The following is a 20,184-nucleotide window of genomic DNA, read 5'->3' as shown; positions in this document are numbered from 1 at the left end:
TGTGTCAGAGCTAGGCTTTGAATATGTGAACGTAAAAATTATGATAAATGTTAGTTTTAGTAGACTGCTCTTTTAATAAAGAGGTTGTTGGACCCGAAATGGCATAAGATTTCTGTATTTTGTGTTTTAACTAGCCGTTTTCGAGAGTACTTACCCGCGTCCCGAAGGAAACTACTGCCAGTGATAGGATAAAATATAGCGTAGGTATGTTACTCAAGAAGAGAAGAGTGTAGCTTTCGAACTGTGAAATTTTTTTTTGAATCTGTTCAGCGCTATCGGCTTGGCCTACCTTTACAAAAATGATTCATCTTTATCACATTAGTTGGTAGATGGTAGAATTGTCTCTTCGTATAATCTGAGTAGTTAGATGGACCGGTATCGACTTCCAAGAAAATGGGAAACCTCCAAGGGCTCTATGATATACAAATCGCGGAAGCCACGAATAAATATTTATTTCTCAATGAACACGACAAAGTTGTCTTCAAAGGAGTACACCGTCGTTCTAAGGTAACTATACTTTATGCTGAATCTAACCTACATACGGACAAGGCTCAATTTCGCTATAGATACGACAGAATAATAATATGTAGATCGTAAGTTACATGATTCTCGTGACCACAGCTTCCCATAGAAAATAAACTACCTACAACTAATCTTGTTTCCTAAAAGCGATAGATTTAAATGGCCTTCTAAATCTTTGTTTATGATAAAATAAAATATTCAAACTAAATCAAGGTTATTGTTAACCGGTTACGCGGAGGCGCTGATGAATTATTTTGTTTAAAAAAAATGGTCTTAAAATCCTTGAATTTTATTACACACCTACCTAAGCTTTTATATGAGCCAGAAAAGAAGATAAATTATTATTGTGCCAAAGATTGCTCCTATTTCATGACAAAAGTAGTACTGAAAAAATGTCTTGAGAATCTTATAGTTAATACCAGCCAGTCGTCGTAATGTATAATTTGGCAAACACTTGTCTAAACAAATGTTTCATTCATACGGCTGAGCTGTTTCGCCAGCATTAATGTTAAATAGACAAGTTTTATGAAAACACTAGTTCTGACTAACAACGCTAAATGCGTTAGCGCCACAAATATTTCACTTCATCACCATAAAATCATACTTATTTTTATCATCGTCAAGGCTACAATGCGCGCGAAAACCATAAAAAACCATAGAGTATTTTCACGCAAGAATTCTGTGAAAAAATATGAAAATAGCTACTTACATTTTCCGGTCTCCATCGACATGCGCCTGCACCGTAAATCCGAACATAGAATTCGGATTACCCTTATAAACCACCCTCGATGGTATGTCCACATTGAACCCCCAAGCACCGGCGCAAACGCACAATATTAAGCACCACGCTAACGCCATTATAAAGTACACAATTTTTCACAAGCACAGAAAAATATTAAAAAAATAAGTATACACTATTTGTTTGAATTTACATAATTCGTCCTCATGTCGTTCGAGTAAGTTGTTCCGATGTTCGTTGCGACGCGGTGTAGCGTCCCGCTCGACGGTCGGCGGCTGACTGAGTGCAAGCGACGCGACGCAAGGCCGCGGTGAGGTAATACCGTGGAAATAAGTCGGGAGCGATGATTTTCGCGCGTTTTCCCAGTAAAATGAGTCTTACGTTCGGATACGTGATCGTATTTTGTTTGCACGTAAACTTAAGTCGGTCATGGACTGTTTGGAATAAGGGGAATAATTTTATTTTATTGTCATCCCACCATCTCGGAAAGAGTAGTTTTACCCTTTGATATCTGAGTGCAAAAGCCGTTTTTATCCTCTAGAGCGGCAAAGTGATTTGAATTTAGAACATTGTGTGCAATCCTCCATTTGTGACAATCTTGATAAGACTTTTCAAACATATACATATTAAACAAATAAAATACTGCTTAAAATAATTATTCAATTAATTAAGTATTTTTTATTATTGTTTTTACATATATTTTTAACCTCGTTTCATTTTTAAACTGAGTTTTCAAATAAATGAACTTTAATATGTACTTCTTTTTAATTTGATACTCATATGTGCGCGCAATTTTGTTTTTTTGAATTTAGTAATTTCCTCGATGAGGTGGGATGAAAAGTTACGTGTAGCACTCGAGTGCAAAGATTTTTCACCTTGTGCTCTTTTGATTCCCTCGCTATCGCTCAGGATTCTAATTATTGAAACACTCGCTACGCTCGTGTTTCAATTTAAGAATCCTTCGCTTGCTCGGTCATCAAAATTGAGCCCGCGGTTAAAAAGCAACTTTGCACTCTTGTATAACAAATAACTATTATTTATTGATGAATGTTCAATTGAAAATCTGGCTTAATTTATGGCATTTATTTTCCCATTTCAATCTAAATCTTGATTTAAACTCATTATGTAACACAATATTTGTAAGTTATTTTATTACAAGATTTAACTAATCTTATAAATCCTCATTTACACCTCCCACGGGCCAAGATTAAGGTCACAAATAAAACTCAAAATACATATTTACAACATTTAATAACAAATCCATTTGATACGAATATCCGATATCATAACTTACTATACATTGGTGATTACAAAAATACATACATAGTTATACAATTTACGCTTACATCAATAAATTACCTTTAAATACTGAATGGATTAACTTCACAGCATTTTGTGCTTACATAGTGTTTATAAAAGTATTTGATTTATACACAAAAACTACAAACTTAGTCATTTTAACATCTATGATGTCACGAGGCAGTGACTCAACTGTAAATTAGGAATTTCGATATAAATTAACAGTAACTAATTATATGTACTGGAATAATACCAATAAGCAATTAACGCTTTTATCTTGAGTAAATATGTAATTTATATAAACAATTAATTTACCCATTAAATAATATGCTATTAATATCTTTTGAACTTATTGCAATGTCTTTTAAATCAATAATTTGCATTTATTCCTAAAATTTAATAACCGAACCTTTAATTTCAATTTCAAAAAAATTATAACGTCACATGTTTATGCATATTCATATACCTATGTTCGTTTAAAAACTTGCATAAAATTATGTTAGTAGGTAGGGTTTCTAATCTCAATATCAATTCATTATCTTTATTTTAAAGCAATACATAAAGTTGTCTTTTGATGCTTATATTAAAAACATTTTAATTATTTCGTTTTTAAAAATGTGCCAAAGACGCGCAAAAGATTAACATTTAGACAATAAAATGATGATGAAAAGATAAGTATATTTTTTATTTCGTAATCGATGTATTGGCAGTTGCACTATAAAATTAAAAAATAAAATCCATTAAATTATGTAACTTTGTTCAAAACTAGCTATTAACGAAATTGCATCTTATTCCCTGAACTATAGAGTCCATAATACATTAGCAGATCATTTGTAAAGATCACAACAGTCTTACATTTGGCAATTCTCTCTCTCATACTTCTACTGTCTTTTAGTGTTCAAGTAATTAGTGATTTCTTTAATTAAATTAAAGGAAGCATTCTATGCCATGGTGCTAATTAGGAAGTATGTATTTACCAAATAAATTCTATGAACCATAATATTTCTAAGTGTTTAAAAAACATTAGATAATTTGTTCAAATTACACAAATATAGGTATCAAAATGTTCTGTGTTCCTCGGATTTACCTATGAACTGAAGAGATGGATTATAATTACAATTACAATCTTTTTCACTTTTCGTCTCTTGACCAAACTTTATCGAAATCGACTAAGCCATTTAGTAGCAAATGGAACAAACAGACAATATATACGAATAGACAGATAGGAATTTTTTTTTAGAATGAGATTTCCGTACAAAATTGACACTTACATACCAACATACAAAGCTATAATAAAGCGTATACATTAATAAAGTGTAGCCTCTTACTAGCTAGGCGACAGTCTAGGTTTGGTTCGTAGTAAATGCTGCGCTATAATATAAATTATAGCGTCTATATCTTACGCTATGATTTGGAAAACTTGAAGACGCTCGGTGCACTTTTCTTTTGCGGTTTGTTTTCTGCCACCTAGAGGATAAATAATTGTTAATATAATGAAGATGAACAGTACTGACAATATAATGTTTAAGAAGACTGGAACCAATCATATTATACATAGTAAGATTTTAAATGAATTAATAATATCTTAAAAGTGTTGCCTGCCATATAGAAAAATTATAACCTATCGAAGTACTTTTCCTCCAGTGGTGAATGAATAATAGTGACCAATGTTAAATACCAAAGATAGTGGTTTACGTAAATAAGCATTAAAAACGGAAATTTTCCTGGGACCAATATTATTTTATTTTTATTTATTATTCCTTTATTTTAGGCCACTAGGGTCCATAGAAAATACACATATATCATACATAAGTACATAACAATACTTGTAAAGTAATGAATACGAACAAGTAGGTATAGCTACTTACAGTTCTTTCTCCAAGTAGTAACCTAGCCTTGTCTTCTTCGTGCGGCTCAGGCGCGGCTGCCGCACGTCTGTGTAGCTGCAGCTTTTGACGAATTGCTTGCGATAATATCACCCTGTGTAGAAATACACCTTGTATAAATATCATCATCTGTCCAGTCTCTACCCAACTAGAAATGTTGGGGTTGGCTTCCAATCGAACCAAATGCAGCTGAGTACCAGTGTTTTACAAGGAGCGACTGCCTATCTGTCCTCCTCAACCCAATTGCCCGGGCAAGCCGATAGGCCTTGGTAAGACTGGTTGTCAAATTTTCTGACTTCTGACTACCCGTATCGCATACCAAAAAAGATTTCATTCATTAAGACGATGAAACAAACTCAGTTCAGCAACTAGCCTGTTTGCACCAAAAGATTTGAAATATTCCTATCCACTATTATTTCAATGTTACCTCTTACTTTCTCCCTAAAGCAATCAATCACTTACACCGCAATCACAGTTATCGTAAAACAATGCAAACAATGAATTAAGATGTAAACGATAGTTAGTACGCAATAAAGACGGTGAGGTCAGCGAAACACAAATATGACTCATACGACAAACTCCGACGATGGAAATAAACACCATTATACATAGTACTGGGTTTTGTTAGCCTTGTTGACATAAATATAAGAAACACTTTCAATCACTATCAAAAGTTATATATTGATTCAGCTATGACGTTAAGAAAAACCGATTTATATTTACTAATGCAATAAAGATGAGAGGTTTGTTTACTTGACCGCGCTTATCTCAGAAGGTATGACGATTTGAGAAATTATTATGTTTTTACCGAAAGAAGAGAAAGAAATTGAAGAATATTTTTTAAAAGAAATTGTCATCTACTTCTTTACAGATCGACTCCATCCAAAGGTTGTCTGGAAGAGATCGCATTTAGTGATAAGACCGCCTATTGTACTTGTCTACTACTTGTTTGTTATGTCCTTCTATGTTTGTTATTAGTGTACAATAAAGAATATTCTATTCTATTCTAGGTTTAGAATTAAGGTTTTTGGCATAACACGCCTCTAAGAACCTAAGGGAAGTTCGTAAACCGTCAATAAAATTTCGTTATTCAAGCATATCTTCTCCACCCACACAGTAATTTCCCTGAGTAAATCCTGGGTTGTCTAAAAAAAACCCGCTGCGCTTTGGTGGAGTCAAGGCATAATAGTCCAATAATTTGGCAGCAGTTATCTCGGATATCACCCGTAACGTAAAACCCCGATACATATAGGAAACTACAAGAATAAGTATAAGAAAACCTCATTATAACTATCTATTTTTGAACTGTTATAACAGTATAATCAGTCAAGCGATAAATGGTTTATAAAAACATACAATGAAAGCAAAACAAATCGTGGAAATACCCAGAAGAGATATGACCAAATCGTGAATTTCTGTGTAAAATATTTAATCGAGCAAAAAAAATTACACCAACATTTTGTATAGTAGATTTTGGTAACTTATTCTGTGAAGTATTTTACTGTTATTTTACAATAAGAACATTTGGGATCAATTCAATGAGAGCTATAATCACGTCCAGGTACTAAACATCTAAATAGAAAAGATTTTTGTAACTTAACCAGAAATGGGTTTTAAACAACCAATTCTCCGCTCAGGATATTGATGATAGATGGACACATGGACGGAGACGCGATGTTTCAATAAAGAAATTCTATTGGACGATTAAAACCTTCTTATCATCGTTCATATCTCGACAGTCAACAGCAAAAAGTAACTTAGTTTTTCTCTTGTAAAGTCAGCAAAACCATGAACTAATTATCAACTTTATGTGTGTAATATTCAAAAATCTCCAACTTACCGTCTGGTATCACTCTTGGTAGCTAACAGCAGATCCAGCCAAGTCCACGTCACATTATGGTACTCTAACGTAGGGAGGACAAGAGGGAGGTCCCTCACGTCTTCTAGATTCTTCTCCTTGCTGCCCTTGTAGGAGACCCGTACTGGTACTTCGGGAATCTTGATGTAGATGAATAGCTTGTTCTTTTCGGCTCGCTCCTGTGTATAATGTTATGGGTCAATATTATAGGTATGTAAGCAAAGGCAAAGCACTTACAAAAAGTATATCGTTAGATGGGTTTCAGCACACGCCAATTTTCTTCCGACATAAAATATAAATTGCAACACATTTTAAGCTTAGCTATTATGAAATAAGAAATAGTACATATTTACGCTGAAAACTGATGCATTTTTGTGTACTATTATAAAACGCAAGTAGACCAATGAGCACTCTCTGAAGTTTTGTGTAGTTGACTGAGTCATAAATATACGTTACTCCATCATATTAATCTGGCAAAGCTAAAGGAAACAATGTCACTTGCCTTAATAGTTTTGATGGAAAAAATAACACACATTAGAACACTTAACAACAAAAAATAATTTTAACAAACCTTCATCTTCTCAACATCATCTTTATCCTTCTTATCCCTCTTCACGTAAAAGTTACTATTAGAATCCTTAGCCTTCTTCTTGATCTTCTTGGAGCCAGTAGAGACAAGGCTGGCGGAGGAGGCGCCGGCCTTCAGCGTGCCCTCCTCGTCCTCGCCGTCCTCTATGGAGTCAGGGTCGCGCTCAGGGAAGCAGAACTTTAGCATCGTGTTGAAGAACTTCTTTGTTAGACCTGGGAGGTATAGTGGTGTTAATCAAATTGTTTAGAGCCGACTTCTAGTTATCAAGTAACTTCTACCTGAGAAATTAATATGGGGGTTTGACATGATTTTCTATACAAAAACTGTCAAGACGTCAAGCATATTCTTCAGATGGATAATGTATGGCGATTGAAAACTAGACCCTTATAAAAAGAATTTCGAATCAAAGTTGTCTGTCTGGGTCATTTTTATTTGGTTTCTTGAAACTTTATTTAATGTATCTTTAGTGTAATGATCGTCTGCTGGATCGATCTAAAAATTTACCGCGGCCTTGGTACATGATCTATCGACAACCTGGTTATATGCATTTTATTTGATACCATATAAGATATAACCATTGTAATCCCATGTGTTAGAATTATTTGTGACCGGAACATGTCCGCTTTGTTTCACCGCTACCATGTTTGTACAGGTGAACGGTGATCCTTATGTGGAGTGACTCTTGCGCAACAATTTGTACAGAAATGTTACAAAGTGTTTATTTTGAATGCCGAATTAGTTACGGTTTTTTCATGAGTTTTGTAACGGTTCTAAAGTTATTACTTGTACAATTTTGTTTTATGATCAAACTTAATAGTTGTATACTGAAACGTCGATATTATAAAGATAACACTTAGGTAATATTAAGTAGCGTTTGAATATTTCGAAACACGGCAAAAGTCATCATGGCATAGATGATGGTTACCCATCCATTGACCGACCGTACCACCTACTGCTTAACCTTAAGATTAATGGACCCGTGCTACTGATAGAGCCATGAGCATCCATATACATATCTATTGTTATTTTTTTACCTATGTAATATGTAAGTTACATAATTATCGAGTTAATTAACCGACTTTCCAAAAAGGAGGAGGTTCTCAATTCAACGCAATCTTTTATTTTAACATCTTATAACTTATAACACACTTACCTATCCTTATAGGTACTATGTTGACTTCGAAGTGCTCTTTGACAGCGATGCCCCCCACCGGCGGCCTGTCGCGACAGAACACGCGCAGCGCCGCGCGACGAGCTAGTGGCGCCCGACCTGACGGCTCTTGTGGTACTAGTACCTGTGTACGATATAAGGAAACATATGGAAATTGTTATATAAGGTGACTTGATAGGAGTTCCCCACGGTTCTGCTTGTGTCTCTCTGGATGGCACCGGACCTACCTACTTTCCGCACCCGAATAAAAAGGTTGCCTATATACTTTCTCATGTTTTAGCTAGACTAGGAAATTGACAGAAGTAACACTATGAATAAATATATTGATAGTTCCTCCCAGAACACATATCGACTGCGATCCAACTTAGGACATAGAATACTTTTATCCGGGGCAAAAACGCGGGCTATCGCTAATGGTATATTTATTTATTTACTTCATACTTCTTGCACAATGTAGAACGGCGGACTAAACGCCTTAAGCGTTCTCTAACAGTCTATCATAGGGTGGTGGTGAGAAATAGAAGTGATGTAGAGTGGTACATAGTAGGTATAAAAAGTGATAGTTAGTAAATCACCTCTGGGAAGGGCTCGTTGGGCAGCAAGTTCTTGACGCGCACGTACCCCACCTCCAGCTGATGTTCCACTGAGTCATCTGATCGGGAGGTTTTCGTGTACCTGTTTGTAGACGAATTATATTATGAGTATACAATTTGGAATAGTTCCGGGGAGAGACCGATATACGGTTCTAATAGTATTTTTTATTTCTTGCCTTATACCGAGGCACAATTTCTTGAAAATCTCGATTGTGACTAAAATTCAAGACTTAAGAAGACTAAACTAAAGTTAGACTAAATTGCAAGCCTAAATATGTGTATGATGCCCTTCGCACCTCCGTTATTCTCTGATACCTAAAATGGTTTTAGTGGAGCCAGTCGTATTATGTTTTCTGACAAAAAGTTTGCTCTTTTGTTCTTGTAATAACCAAAACTGATAATAATGGTTTAAACTCTCTTTCGATTCTTTTGCCAACTATCAATTCAGACAAAAAATATTTTACTTTTCATTTTAATGAATCTCCACTTTTATTTATACTCACAAAAAGTTAGTAAGCAGCAGATCAGCAATGCCCAGCTGTCCGTCAGCATCGGTGAGCCTCCACCGTGCGCTCTTGAAGCAGATCTCGTTGTACCGGTGCGGCGGCGCGTGCGCACTGCGCACGGCGGGCGCGGCGGAGGCGCGCCCCACCTCGCGCCACGCGCGGACCATCGCGTCAAGTTCTTCGCCTAGAGACCACACTGATTCTTTGCATTCGTTTACCTGGGGACAACAATTAGGTCATGTGATATACTAGATGCTCTAAAATAGGTAAATCAGTCAGCATCTAGTCTAACTAGATGCAACTGTGTACCAGTATTTTACAAAGAGCGACTGTCCTATCTGACCTCCTCAACCCAGTTACCCGAGCAACCCGATACCCATAGGTTAAACTGGACTGATGTAAACATATACTATAAGAAAAACAAAAGAGTGAATAAGAGTAATAACACTATTATAACAAAACATAGATAGGCAAAAGTCAACTGTTTACTATGAATTTTCACATTCAACTTTGACAGTAAATAGTTGTTTAAAAAACTGTACAATCAGCCTTAGAATGCTACATTATCTTTATTTAATTAACGAAACAAGAAGTAGTTTCTCTATGATACTGTGACACTGCAAGAAACAGCTAATATTTTATATAAAAATACGCTTCGACGTATAAATAATAGCTTAACATAATAAATATTTTCAATATGTAAATTACTGATCAACATCGTGGATTGAATTACCTGGTCATCCAAACTCTTGAGTTCATCCATAGCAACAGGATCGTTGCCGGTCATCGACCTGTTCTTCAGGTAGTATTCCTTTTCTAACCTCCGGAGTCTGGCCAAGGATTCTCTCACCTGTTGAATTTGTCGAAATACTTTACCCATTATACTATGTCGAAAAAAAATATTCAATAAAATATGAGGAAATATAATTTTGTCAAAACCGATATGTCCTCGAATCGGGTGAATTAAAATCACAAAAAAACATAGCAGTACCTCATATTTACTTTTACATAGTCGACAAGTTGATCAATATCAATAAAAAATACAACTTTTTTGTTTGTTGTAAACAGTTCTCAAAATCTTATTCAATTTCTTTATACAAAGGCATGACATCATAATCGAATCCGTTGCCGATAACCATCGATATATATGTACTACGTACTAGATAGAACGTTCCGAACAAAAAGCTTACCACACTGAACTGCAGTGCAGACTATGTAGTGCCCAAAATGGCAAATCAGAGCGATTTTGACGCCTGCGTCAGATGGATGTCTATGAAACGACAATTATAAAATAGAAAATACATATCAAGGTATAAACTTACACATATAAACTATTCGAGAGTCAAGTTAGTAAAATTACACGCTGTTCATGCTATTACAACGCTTGTATATCATACTTTTCATTTATAATTCAATTTTACAAATATGCATTAATTTGTTCCCGCCCGCCATCTTAAATTATGGATTAAGAAAATCGTGCAGAAACAGATGTGCCATAAAACTGGCAGTAGGTAAAATATCAATGAAAACAGACTTCACTTTGTCATGGTATGTTCTTACTTTCAAGAAAAAATAATTAAATTCGCGAAAATTTGTGATAGCCCTCTTAAGAAAAAAAAACATCGTAATTAATATAAAAAACTCTAAAAATAAGTTCCTGGTTTTAATATTTTACATGATTTTGCATTCAATTAGATATAAATAAACTTTTTGATATATTACATGATTTTGAATTCACTTAGATATAAACTTTTTGAGTAATGAAAAATGTAGGCAAAATACGAGCGACACTTCAGCAATTAACATCAATGAGGATGACTACATGTCACAATACGTCAACGAGATGTCAACAGACGACATAAGCGGGTAAATTATTTGTATGGATGTTCTTGTCTATCGCTAGAATATATGTCAATGCCGATAACATATGTAATCTGTCATGCATAAAATCATGCATAAAATTATCTATGACTCATGCAGAGTCACGGTAAGCTTACTATTCGAATAAAACTCGCTATTTCGTCGTAGCAATTACATCTTCGGTAGTATAGTGGTAAGTATCCCCGCCTGTCACGCGGGAGACCGGGGTTCGATTCCCCGCCGGAGAGAATCTTTTTGTAAATTTTTACACATTTTACACAATTTTAAAAACAAGGAAAATATATTCTTATATATTTCTATTGATTTAATATCAGCGGAGGCAGTTTTTTTTTTACTTTTTGACGGTTGTAAAAAGTACATAATATTTTTTTGACTTGACGCCGACTATACCTCAGGAACTCGAAAGAAGAGCTAGACATTAAAACGCATAAAAAAATAATGTTATGTAAAATTTCCAACCCCACATTATATTTTACTTCTTCCTACATTAAAAGTTTTAACAAGACAAGTTCCATCTTACCTGAGTCTGCAGCTTATGTATCAGCTGCCTCGGGTCCTGATCCTGATGCAACTGTAGCTGGAACCGCATGCGCGCGCGCCGCTCTAGCGTCCGTCTCCTCTCCGGTTCTACGTGTAAAACCACGTTGTTTACTACGTCGAGTAGCATCGCGTACTGTGGGGTGAAAAGGGGGATCATTGATGGTTCTTTAGATGGTGAGAAAATTCTTTAGATAACAAATGGAAGAGGACGACATATTGCACCGACCCCAAATAAAATTGGGAACAGGGCAGGAGGAAGAAGAATCTTTAGATGGTGGAAGGATATGTAATGAACATCCCTCGTTTCGAAAATGACTTGCTTTTTATCTTCCATATAAATTAACCATGACGTCGCGATTACTTTAACCTGCAAAAACAAACAAGTATCGGCAGCAAACATCGGCAATTTTCCGAACTTTTACTTCAAGGTTTGACCAAGAGAACGCTGTTGCTGTGACACCATTCTTTGTCGCTGTAATATTGTGTTTTCTCCTTGTCTTTCCTACGTTATGTGTCGTCACCTTGTCGTTCCTATGTTATGCGTTGTCACCTTGTCGCGCTGACGTTTTGTCACCTTGTCGCTGCTACCTCTACCGTTGTCGCCTTGTTTTATAGTTGTTGCTAAGACACTAGACGCTATACCTGCAGCGAGTTGGTGCACACGTTGAGGTCGTGGTGCATGAGCGTGAAGGAGTCGTAGGGCTGCTGCGTGGCCCAGCCCGCGCCCGTGCCGCCCGGCTCCGCCTCCTCGTGCGATACGTAGTAGAACTCGCACGCGCAACGCGATACAATGCGTTGTAGCTGGAACATAACAGAACTATGTTACAATCAGGTAATAAATTACAATAAGATAATGCAGCCATTAGGGCAAATTGACTGACCTATCTGTTGTGTTCAGTCAATGTATTGCACTACCAAATTGCGGAGGTTTGAAAGTTAATAGTTCACTAATATCCACGACTGTACATGACACTTTATGGTTCGCGTTCGTCGGAGAACGTGGGCAATGGGGGTTACACTTGCCCCTGCGGCGGAACATAAAATACACGAAGAGTCTTTTGTGCCGTAAATTAAGAGTAATATAAATACGGGAGTAAAATATTTGAGAGTAGATAAGGTGTGTACATAAAGGAGTATATAAGGTGAATGCATAAGGGATGGAGTAGGTACATAGGACTGGTTTAACAACAATTGAATTATAGATAAAATTTTACCTAAAATAATTCCACGATGGTCAAAATGTATGACTGCTGACGACGTTAAAAGACCCACTTGCGAAGGACAGAATGATTTGAAGCGACCTGTAGTGGTACAGTACCTGCTGCAGGCCGGTGTCGGTGCTGGGCCCGACGGTGCGGCCGATGACGCCGCCGGCCGAGTGCCCGCTGCCCACCAGCCGCGGCACGTCGGGCAGCGTGCTGATCTCTGTACTCTGCCACCGCTCTTCAATCTCCTCTACTGATACCCATTGGATGTTCTCTGAAATATTATTCCGTGATTTAATATTTTTACACTAATTAACTGTCAATTGTGAGACCTGTTATACGACCAAATTGATCAGTCAAAGACAAAGTTACCTATGCTCGGCGCTAATACAGGGTGATTTGTAATTTATGCAAAATCTTTTAAGGGGTTATAGTACAGGTCATTTGCAAAATCTTTTGCTTAGGCTTAGACAGTCATATTCGAAAATGTATTATTATTCTTTACCCTTCAGTACCACCTGCGAGTGTATACATACCCAGCAGCGTGTCCCGGTCAGCAGCGCTAACAGTAGCGTAGTACTGCATGGCGGACAGCGCGCCGCTCCAGGCCGCGGCGGCCGGCGCCGACGCACGCGCTGCCGCACCTCGGCCGCGCACAGTACCACCTGCGAGTGTATACATACCCAGCAGCGTGTCCCGGTCAGCAGCGCTAACAGTAGCGTAGTACTGCATGGCGGACAGCGCGCCGCTCCAGGCCGCGGCGGCCGGCGCCCGACGCACGCGCTGCCGCACCTCGGCCGCGCACAGTACCACCTGCGAGTGTATACATACCCAGCAGCGTGTCCCGGTCAGCAGCGCTAACAGTAGCGTAGTACTGCATGGCGGACAGCGCGCCGCTCCAGGCCGCGGCGGCCGGCGCCCGACGCACGCGCTGCCGCACCTCGGCCGCGCACAGTACCACCTGCGAGTGTATACATACCCAGCAGCGTGTCCCGGTCAGCAGCGCTAACAGTAGCGTAGTACTGCATGGCGGACAGCGCGCCGCTCCAGGCCGCGGCGGCCGGCGCCCGACGCACGCGCTGCCGCACCTCGGCCGCGCACAGTACCACCTGCGAGTGTATACATACCCAGCAGCGTGTCCCGGTCAGCAGCGCTAACAGTAGCGTAGTACTGCATGGCGGACAGCGCGCCGCTCCAGGCCGCGGCGGCCGGCGCCCGACGCACGCGCTGCCGCACCTCGGCCGCGCACAGTACCACCTGCGAGTGTATACATACCCAGCAGCGTGTCCCGGTCAGCAGCGCTAACAGTAGCGTAGTACTGCATGGCGGACAGCGCGCCGCTCCAGGCCGCGGCGGCCGGCGCCCGACGCACGCGCTGCCGCACCTCGGCCCGCGCCGCGCACAGGATCACGTAGCCGCGCGTCTCGCAGCCCTTCAGCACCACCTGCGAGTTCACCAGCTCGACTGCGGAAGTAACAAGTGAAACTCATTTCAAAGGTCACAGATTAAGAAAGAAATGGTACGTGAAACTCTCGCGATTAACGGTCGCTGAACACCACCGGCCTCCGCCACTAGAGCGGCTAGATGACACACAGACAGCATCACTTACTGAGACACGCAGTATGTGCATTGTCATCGTCCAGCACGTGCTTGATGTGCGGCGTGATGGGCGGCGGCGCGTCCGCCTCCGCGCCGCTCAGCTCGTCGCTGAACACCACCGGCGCTGACGCACCCGCTTCCGCCACTAGAGCGGCCAGCATGCCGCCGCCGCAAGCTGTGCCTGAGCCGCTCGTCTGTGGGAGTTTACATAGGATAGTCAAAGAGAGTCAAAGATAAGTTAGAAATTTGCTATGTGGGTGATATCAATAATAGGTCTAGAAACCAACGATAAAAATCCCAAAAAATAAAAAACTATAATAACTAAAAATCGTGGAACATACAAGGAGTATGGATGTAAGCTCCCTCGATATGAGAAATCTACATTTTGCGGTTTGATGCCACCTTCTTATTCTATAAATATCATGACAACCTGGACAGTAATGTAACAGTAAATAAAGATGGGGAAAAAAGTGCAACTGTCTTCAACAAAACTTTCGTAAGATATTTTAATATTGCAATCAGAACACTGAATCTTACCTGCGTAGTGACAGCGGGAGGCGGTGAGATGACGTCAGCCTCGCGCTGGTGTTTGGGAGACGTGCTCGGTTGCTCCTCCTCCTTCAACGCTTTCGTCGATAAATTCTTCTTCAATTGCTACAGATACAAATTTGAAAATTGCTACAGAAAAATCTTGTAATGTCTCTTATGCAACAAGAGAAGACTTTTTTTTTACAAAAATACTCCAGGTTAATAGGAAACATCTGGACAAGTTTGTGTTGCATTGAACAACAGTGTTTTTTTTTTTTTGTGAAACCAAAGCATGATTACATCTCTTTTTTAAAATTTTTCAGTACAAACATTTTTTATGATGACGGGTGCAATAGTTGCTACCGGTATGTTGACAGACAAACCTAAAAAGGAAAATGACAGTTTTTATCCACCACAGTTTGCCAGTTACAGTTTTTCAAGCAGAATTTTGCAAAATCCATTATTAAAAAAATATCTTTTAGTTTACCCATTTATCAAGACATTGACTATGTCAACTAACCTGTGTCTTAATATAAGTATCAATAAGCGCGAAGGCCAGGTCCCTATTAAGCTTGGTCCATGCGCCGCGCAGGTCGTGCACGGCCAGCCGGTGCGTCGGCGGCGCCCCGGCACACGCGCCCGCTTCCCGCCCGTACGACACGCGGCGGACTGACAGGCAGTAGCACTTCTCCATTACGCGCGGGTTTAGGGCTGAGTACTGGGGAGGGAATGAGAATAGCGTTATAGCATCCTAATAACGAACGTGGTGCAGGTGCTACCTACATCTGCCTAGACCATATTTTACTGCCGTTTGTAATATTCTATCTGTTGTTTTTCTTACAATTGAAAGAAATTTGACAAAATTCTATATCTAGTAAGCAAATAAACAGATAGTTAGCTTATTGAGAGCGGTCGTTAATAAACAAATGCGCTGTGGTATACAATCGACTATCCGCCCCTTATGGCTTGTCTGAACTGAAATCTCCTGCACCCCGGACGTGATCCTCAATGAACCATTCGTTTGGAATATCAATTATTTACAAAATAAAGTAGTGCTTAATACTACTACCGAAAATAAAACAAAAAAGATAGCACAAATCGCATCCATTTTTTAAATGAAATTTTACTAGAATTATCATATTTATCTACCTTGCCATACCACAATAAAAAAATCAAAACATCAGCTATCATCATATTATCATCAGCTATTACTATCACATAAAAACAAAATTCTACACCATTCCACATACCTCATCACTATCCTTCTCATCAGCAGCCAGGGTCTTCAACCAGATCTCAGCATCGTTCAGATCACAGTTCATATACACCGTAGTCCAGTTAGCCCTAGGTCTTCGGACCAGGCCATCATTGGTGGCTACTAGAGAGAGACGGTGCTTGGAGCCGCAGGTCACTCGGACTCCTAGCATCTCAATACCGCGTTGTAGTGATGATGATGACCAGTAGAATACCTGAGAAGAATAAATTATTTATACTCCATTACAGCAGAAAGTTATTTCTTATCTTGAGATTTCTTATTCAAAAACTCAGTTAAATAAAATGTGGCTTAAAAATAATGTAAATACAATAATTGAAGTGAAGCATTATTTTAAGCAGTTGTTTATTTGTTTATCATATATTTGCGCAAAATATTGTTGTACTTCTATCAGGATTATTTGCTTTTAGTAAACGCCTATTCAAATGGAGAATAGAAACTGATTTTGGCAAATTGCAGTATAGAATATGTTAGTGAATTATTTTAAACTTAAATGGGGAGTATTATATGTATTCCTAGTTCTCTGATGAAGTAAATTCACTTACTTGTAAATTATGTAACGTAACAGACACGCTAACGTTGCGGTAGTGTCGCGACAGTTGCGGCTTGCGCGGGCGCACATTCTTGAAGATACGTCCGCGCCGCGTCGGCCGCGTGATGCCTGACAGGATCAGTTTTAAGCTCTCGAACCACCTTTAAATAGAGATATGTTTTATTATAAACCGTGAAATGTGGGCTTTTGTTGACGCGCTAAATACCTAATTAAAAGTTGACAGACAAAATGGTGAGTGAGAGTATGTAAAGAAGTACTTATATAGGAAGAGTACATAAGGAAGTATGTACAAACAAAAAAACATATGGGGAGTACATAGGAAAGTATATAAAGTACGTAAGGGGTGGGCACATAAGGGTATAAGAGGTGTACACAAGGGTGTACATAAGCAAAGATTTGGCAATTACTACTTGTTGTTATTACCTGAGAGTGCTTCCATACAACAGTAACACTGGTCCATTTCCTTCCTTTTCAACTGGCTTGGTTTCCATACTAAGATGTAAATCTAATCCTTGGGAACGGAATGCTCTGTATGAGTCGTGTTCCTGTGAACAAGAATAACATAATTACATTGTACTAAACTTACTCTATATCTCCTTACTTTTTCCCATACTCATATACTCCCGTAAAGATAGCTTACATGTCAACCAGGGTATCTAATATAGTGGCTTCGCAACAGTGCAATAATTTGTCAAATCAATTCTGTAGTTTCTGAACCTACTCAATGCAAACTCTAAACCAAATATTTTATGGATGCTGGAGATTTTGCCTGTTAAGTATTCGAATGAAATAACGTAAAAAGACAGTTTACTTGGTTACTAGAGTACTCCGGCAGCCTAGTAGGCGCACACGGTGCCACAGCATGATGGTCCCTGGGATCAGCGACACACTGCCAGCCCAGCTTGACGGACAGCCGCAGTGCCGGCACTCGCAGGACGCGGCAGTCGTCGTACTTGCTGGCCGTGCGTACATACACGTCTAGAGTGCCTAGGAAGCCGAGACGACCTGCGGAGATAGTGTGGCCTTTGATTTACTGTGAGTTGCACCATTGATAACAGAAACCGCCAAGACCAATGGGTAACAAGTATGCGACTGGTTATTGTTATAGTTAATGGTACAACTGGGTCTTAGAGTTTTCATCCAGAATTTAAAGACAATAATTAATTATGCTCCGATTTGGAGTTTCAGTTATCACAATTTTAGTATTTTTACAATTATAACAAAGGTTTTTATGCACGTTCTTTCTATTCATACTAATTTGGATCTTTTCAGAAAATGTTCATTATACAAGGTGTTGATTTGCATTTGTGCCATACTTCAGGAGGAGGTCATAAAATACGTAAATAATCGATTGGAATTACAGTGGACGGGAAATAGCTAATGCGTACTGCTTTTTTTGTCATTGTAATTTCGTAATATTTCAGAATTAATCCAATTTTATGAATGAAAATTATGAATGATCGTTGCGTATGCTTTGTGTTTGCGTTTGTGTGAAGGCACAGCACGGTTTTACGGCCAGTAACACACGCGCCAAGTTCAAATACGGCTAGATGACATTTATGGAATTCCGAAAAAAAAAAATTAAAAAAAATTACGTACCAATTTTTTTATTGATTTGGGTCGAGAATCATTAGCATAATCACGTCCTTGACTATGGCACGGATGCAAATCAACAGCTTGTATTATTTTCTTTCCTAATTTCATTTTCACACACTGTAATATTTACTGTTAAGATGATACACAACTTATGTATGTGACTATCGCGCCACACAACATGCATGAGACAAGTATTGCTGTACACACTAAAGTCCTGTTTTACTACCAGGGAAAGCAACTTATGTGACCATAGAACCTCCTGTAGTATTGTACAAATACCAATACTAATCTAGGGAAAAATGTACTTCAATAATTTTCTTGTAAAATTTTATCTAATTCGGTTCAGTAGATCCCTTCATTCATACATGACATAGGTTACTTATACATTTAAATGCGTTATCACAATTATTATGTTATGTATTTGTTTCTTAGCTATATATGCTAAATAGCATGGTAAGATAGGACGATTTTCATGTTTATAAAGTTTAAAAATAACCACTCAGACAGCGACAGTACCCCACTCTCCCCCGCAAAGGGAAGCGAACGATCATCGAAGGCTGATGGTAGACTACCATCGCCCGCCTCACGCTCAGGGCACCGCGCCACATCTCATCAACGTGGCTTGTGAGGACTCACATAGTGTGAAAGTCTCGTGAAGAGCTTACTATAGAAATGATCCTATGAAGTAAGGTCTTGGTGCTAACAGTTGTACGGCGCGAGGTCGTTCAATCGCGGAGAATCTTAACACCGCGATGTAGAATATGACGTCAATGGTACAGCGCCATCTAGTGGCGCGGTTTGTAAGTTTTGTTTGGTACTAAAATAGATTTGGTCGGAACGTTGATAGAGATAACAACTATGTTGTGTTGACATTGAATGTGTTTTATAATGTGGTGATTTTTATTATTACGTTATAAAAACCCGCTATATTTTGTATGTTGTTATAGGAATGATTCTGTTAGATAACATAATTATTAATAGCGATCTTACTTATTGAAACTTTATAAAGAAATAAACTTTTTTATTTTTGCTATTTACATTTAAATATGAGAACACTGTTTATTTAATGAAATAATCAAAACTGATTTTATTTATTACTATTGTAATTTATATAAACAGCTGTTACTATTTGGTACAAAACGTAATAAAGTAGCATATTTGCTAATCCACAGCACTACCGCTTATCTACTACTGGCCCACTATTCTCTTACCATTGGTCCAGTCCAGCACCAGGTCAGTCCAGGTGACCTCCATCTCCTCGGTGGTGTTGTAAGGGTCGAGCGACACGTGCAGGAGACAGGTGAACTTGGCGCAGTTCACCGTGAGGCGCCCGTGCATCAGGAGACGGACCCTGTCCCACCAGGATAGTGGGGCTGAGGGGTCCAGGGAAGGATGGGAGACCAGTTCTCTATTCTCTTACCATTGGTCCTTGGTAGAATGCTGTTTGACACCTCACTGACCCACTATTCTCTTACCATTGGTCCAGTCCAGCACCAGGTCAGTCCAGGTGACCTCCATCTCCTCGGTGGTGTTGTAAGGGTCGAGCGACACATGCAGGAGACAGGTGAACTTGGCGCAGTTCACCGTGAGGCGCCCGTGCATCAGGAGACGCACCTTGTCCCACCAGGATAGTGGGGCTGAGGGGTCCAGGGATGGGCGGGAGACTTGGTCGAATGCTGTGAAATATAATAAAATGAGATAAGTTAGGTAATTGAAATAATTTGTAGTAATAATTTAGATTACTATTGTGTGCGTGTTGTTTTTTAAAGTAAGGTAAATAAGCCCAACAATTAGATTCTATCACTGCAAAGATTTTTTTTTTTACTAATAACTTCTTATTAGAAAA

General features: G+C 38.9%; 2 protein-coding genes and 2 non-coding genes across 7 annotated transcripts in view; 1 reads left to right on the top strand and 3 right to left on the bottom strand.

The window, feature by feature from the left end:
• Positions 1–1,565, bottom strand: part of LOC110369668 (integrin alpha-PS2) — a 102,851-nt gene extending 101,286 nt beyond the window's left edge. For all 4 annotated transcript variants that reach the window (XM_021325162.3, XM_021325164.3, XM_021325163.3 and 1 more), the window contains exon 1: positions 1,232–1,565. In XM_021325162.3, the coding sequence (XP_021180837.3) occupies positions 1,232–1,380 (149 nt within the window). In that variant the 5' untranslated portion in view covers positions 1,381–1,565. The remainder of the gene's footprint in view (positions 1–1,231) is intronic.
• Positions 1,566–2,493: 928 nt separating this feature from the next.
• Positions 2,494–20,184, bottom strand: part of LOC110369712 (protein hobbit) — a 30,890-nt gene continuing 13,199 nt past the window's right edge. Inside the window, exons 19-38 of the mRNA XM_064036212.1 lie at positions 19,814–20,014; positions 17,554–17,747; positions 17,166–17,287; positions 16,735–16,882; positions 16,167–16,385; positions 15,437–15,634; positions 14,926–15,042; positions 14,399–14,582; positions 14,065–14,253; positions 12,903–13,063; positions 12,227–12,385; positions 11,565–11,717; positions 9,897–10,013; positions 9,161–9,381; positions 8,640–8,739; positions 8,047–8,188; positions 6,876–7,105; positions 6,287–6,483; positions 4,429–4,540; positions 2,494–4,027 (exon numbers count right to left, since the gene is read on the bottom strand). Coding sequence (XP_063892282.1) covers positions 3,965–4,027; positions 4,429–4,540; positions 6,287–6,483; positions 6,876–7,105; positions 8,047–8,188; positions 8,640–8,739; positions 9,161–9,381; positions 9,897–10,013; positions 11,565–11,717; positions 12,227–12,385; positions 12,903–13,063; positions 14,065–14,253; positions 14,399–14,582; positions 14,926–15,042; positions 15,437–15,634; positions 16,167–16,385; positions 16,735–16,882; positions 17,166–17,287; positions 17,554–17,747; positions 19,814–20,014 — 3,227 coding nt within the window. The 3' untranslated portion in view covers positions 2,494–3,964. The remainder of the gene's footprint in view (positions 4,028–4,428; positions 4,541–6,286; positions 6,484–6,875; positions 7,106–8,046; positions 8,189–8,639; positions 8,740–9,160; positions 9,382–9,896; positions 10,014–11,564; positions 11,718–12,226; positions 12,386–12,902; positions 13,064–14,064; positions 14,254–14,398; positions 14,583–14,925; positions 15,043–15,436; positions 15,635–16,166; positions 16,386–16,734; positions 16,883–17,165; positions 17,288–17,553; positions 17,748–19,813; positions 20,015–20,184) is intronic.
• Positions 11,200–11,271, top strand: Trnad-guc (transfer RNA aspartic acid (anticodon GUC)). The gene has a single exon. It is a non-coding gene; the product is annotated as a tRNA-Asp (tRNA).
• LOC126054336 (small nucleolar RNA U3) lies at positions 18,833–19,033 on the bottom strand. The gene has a single exon (XR_007510858.2). It is a non-coding gene; the product is annotated as a small nucleolar RNA U3 (small nucleolar RNA).

Source organism: Helicoverpa armigera, chromosome 9 (genome assembly GCF_030705265.1).
Source record: "Helicoverpa armigera isolate CAAS_96S chromosome 9, ASM3070526v1, whole genome shotgun sequence".
Classification (NCBI taxonomy): domain Eukaryota; kingdom Metazoa; phylum Arthropoda; class Insecta; order Lepidoptera; family Noctuidae; genus Helicoverpa; species Helicoverpa armigera.
The sequence above is the reverse complement of the archived record's forward strand: the minus strand, read 5'-3'. Positions and strand labels throughout refer to the sequence as shown.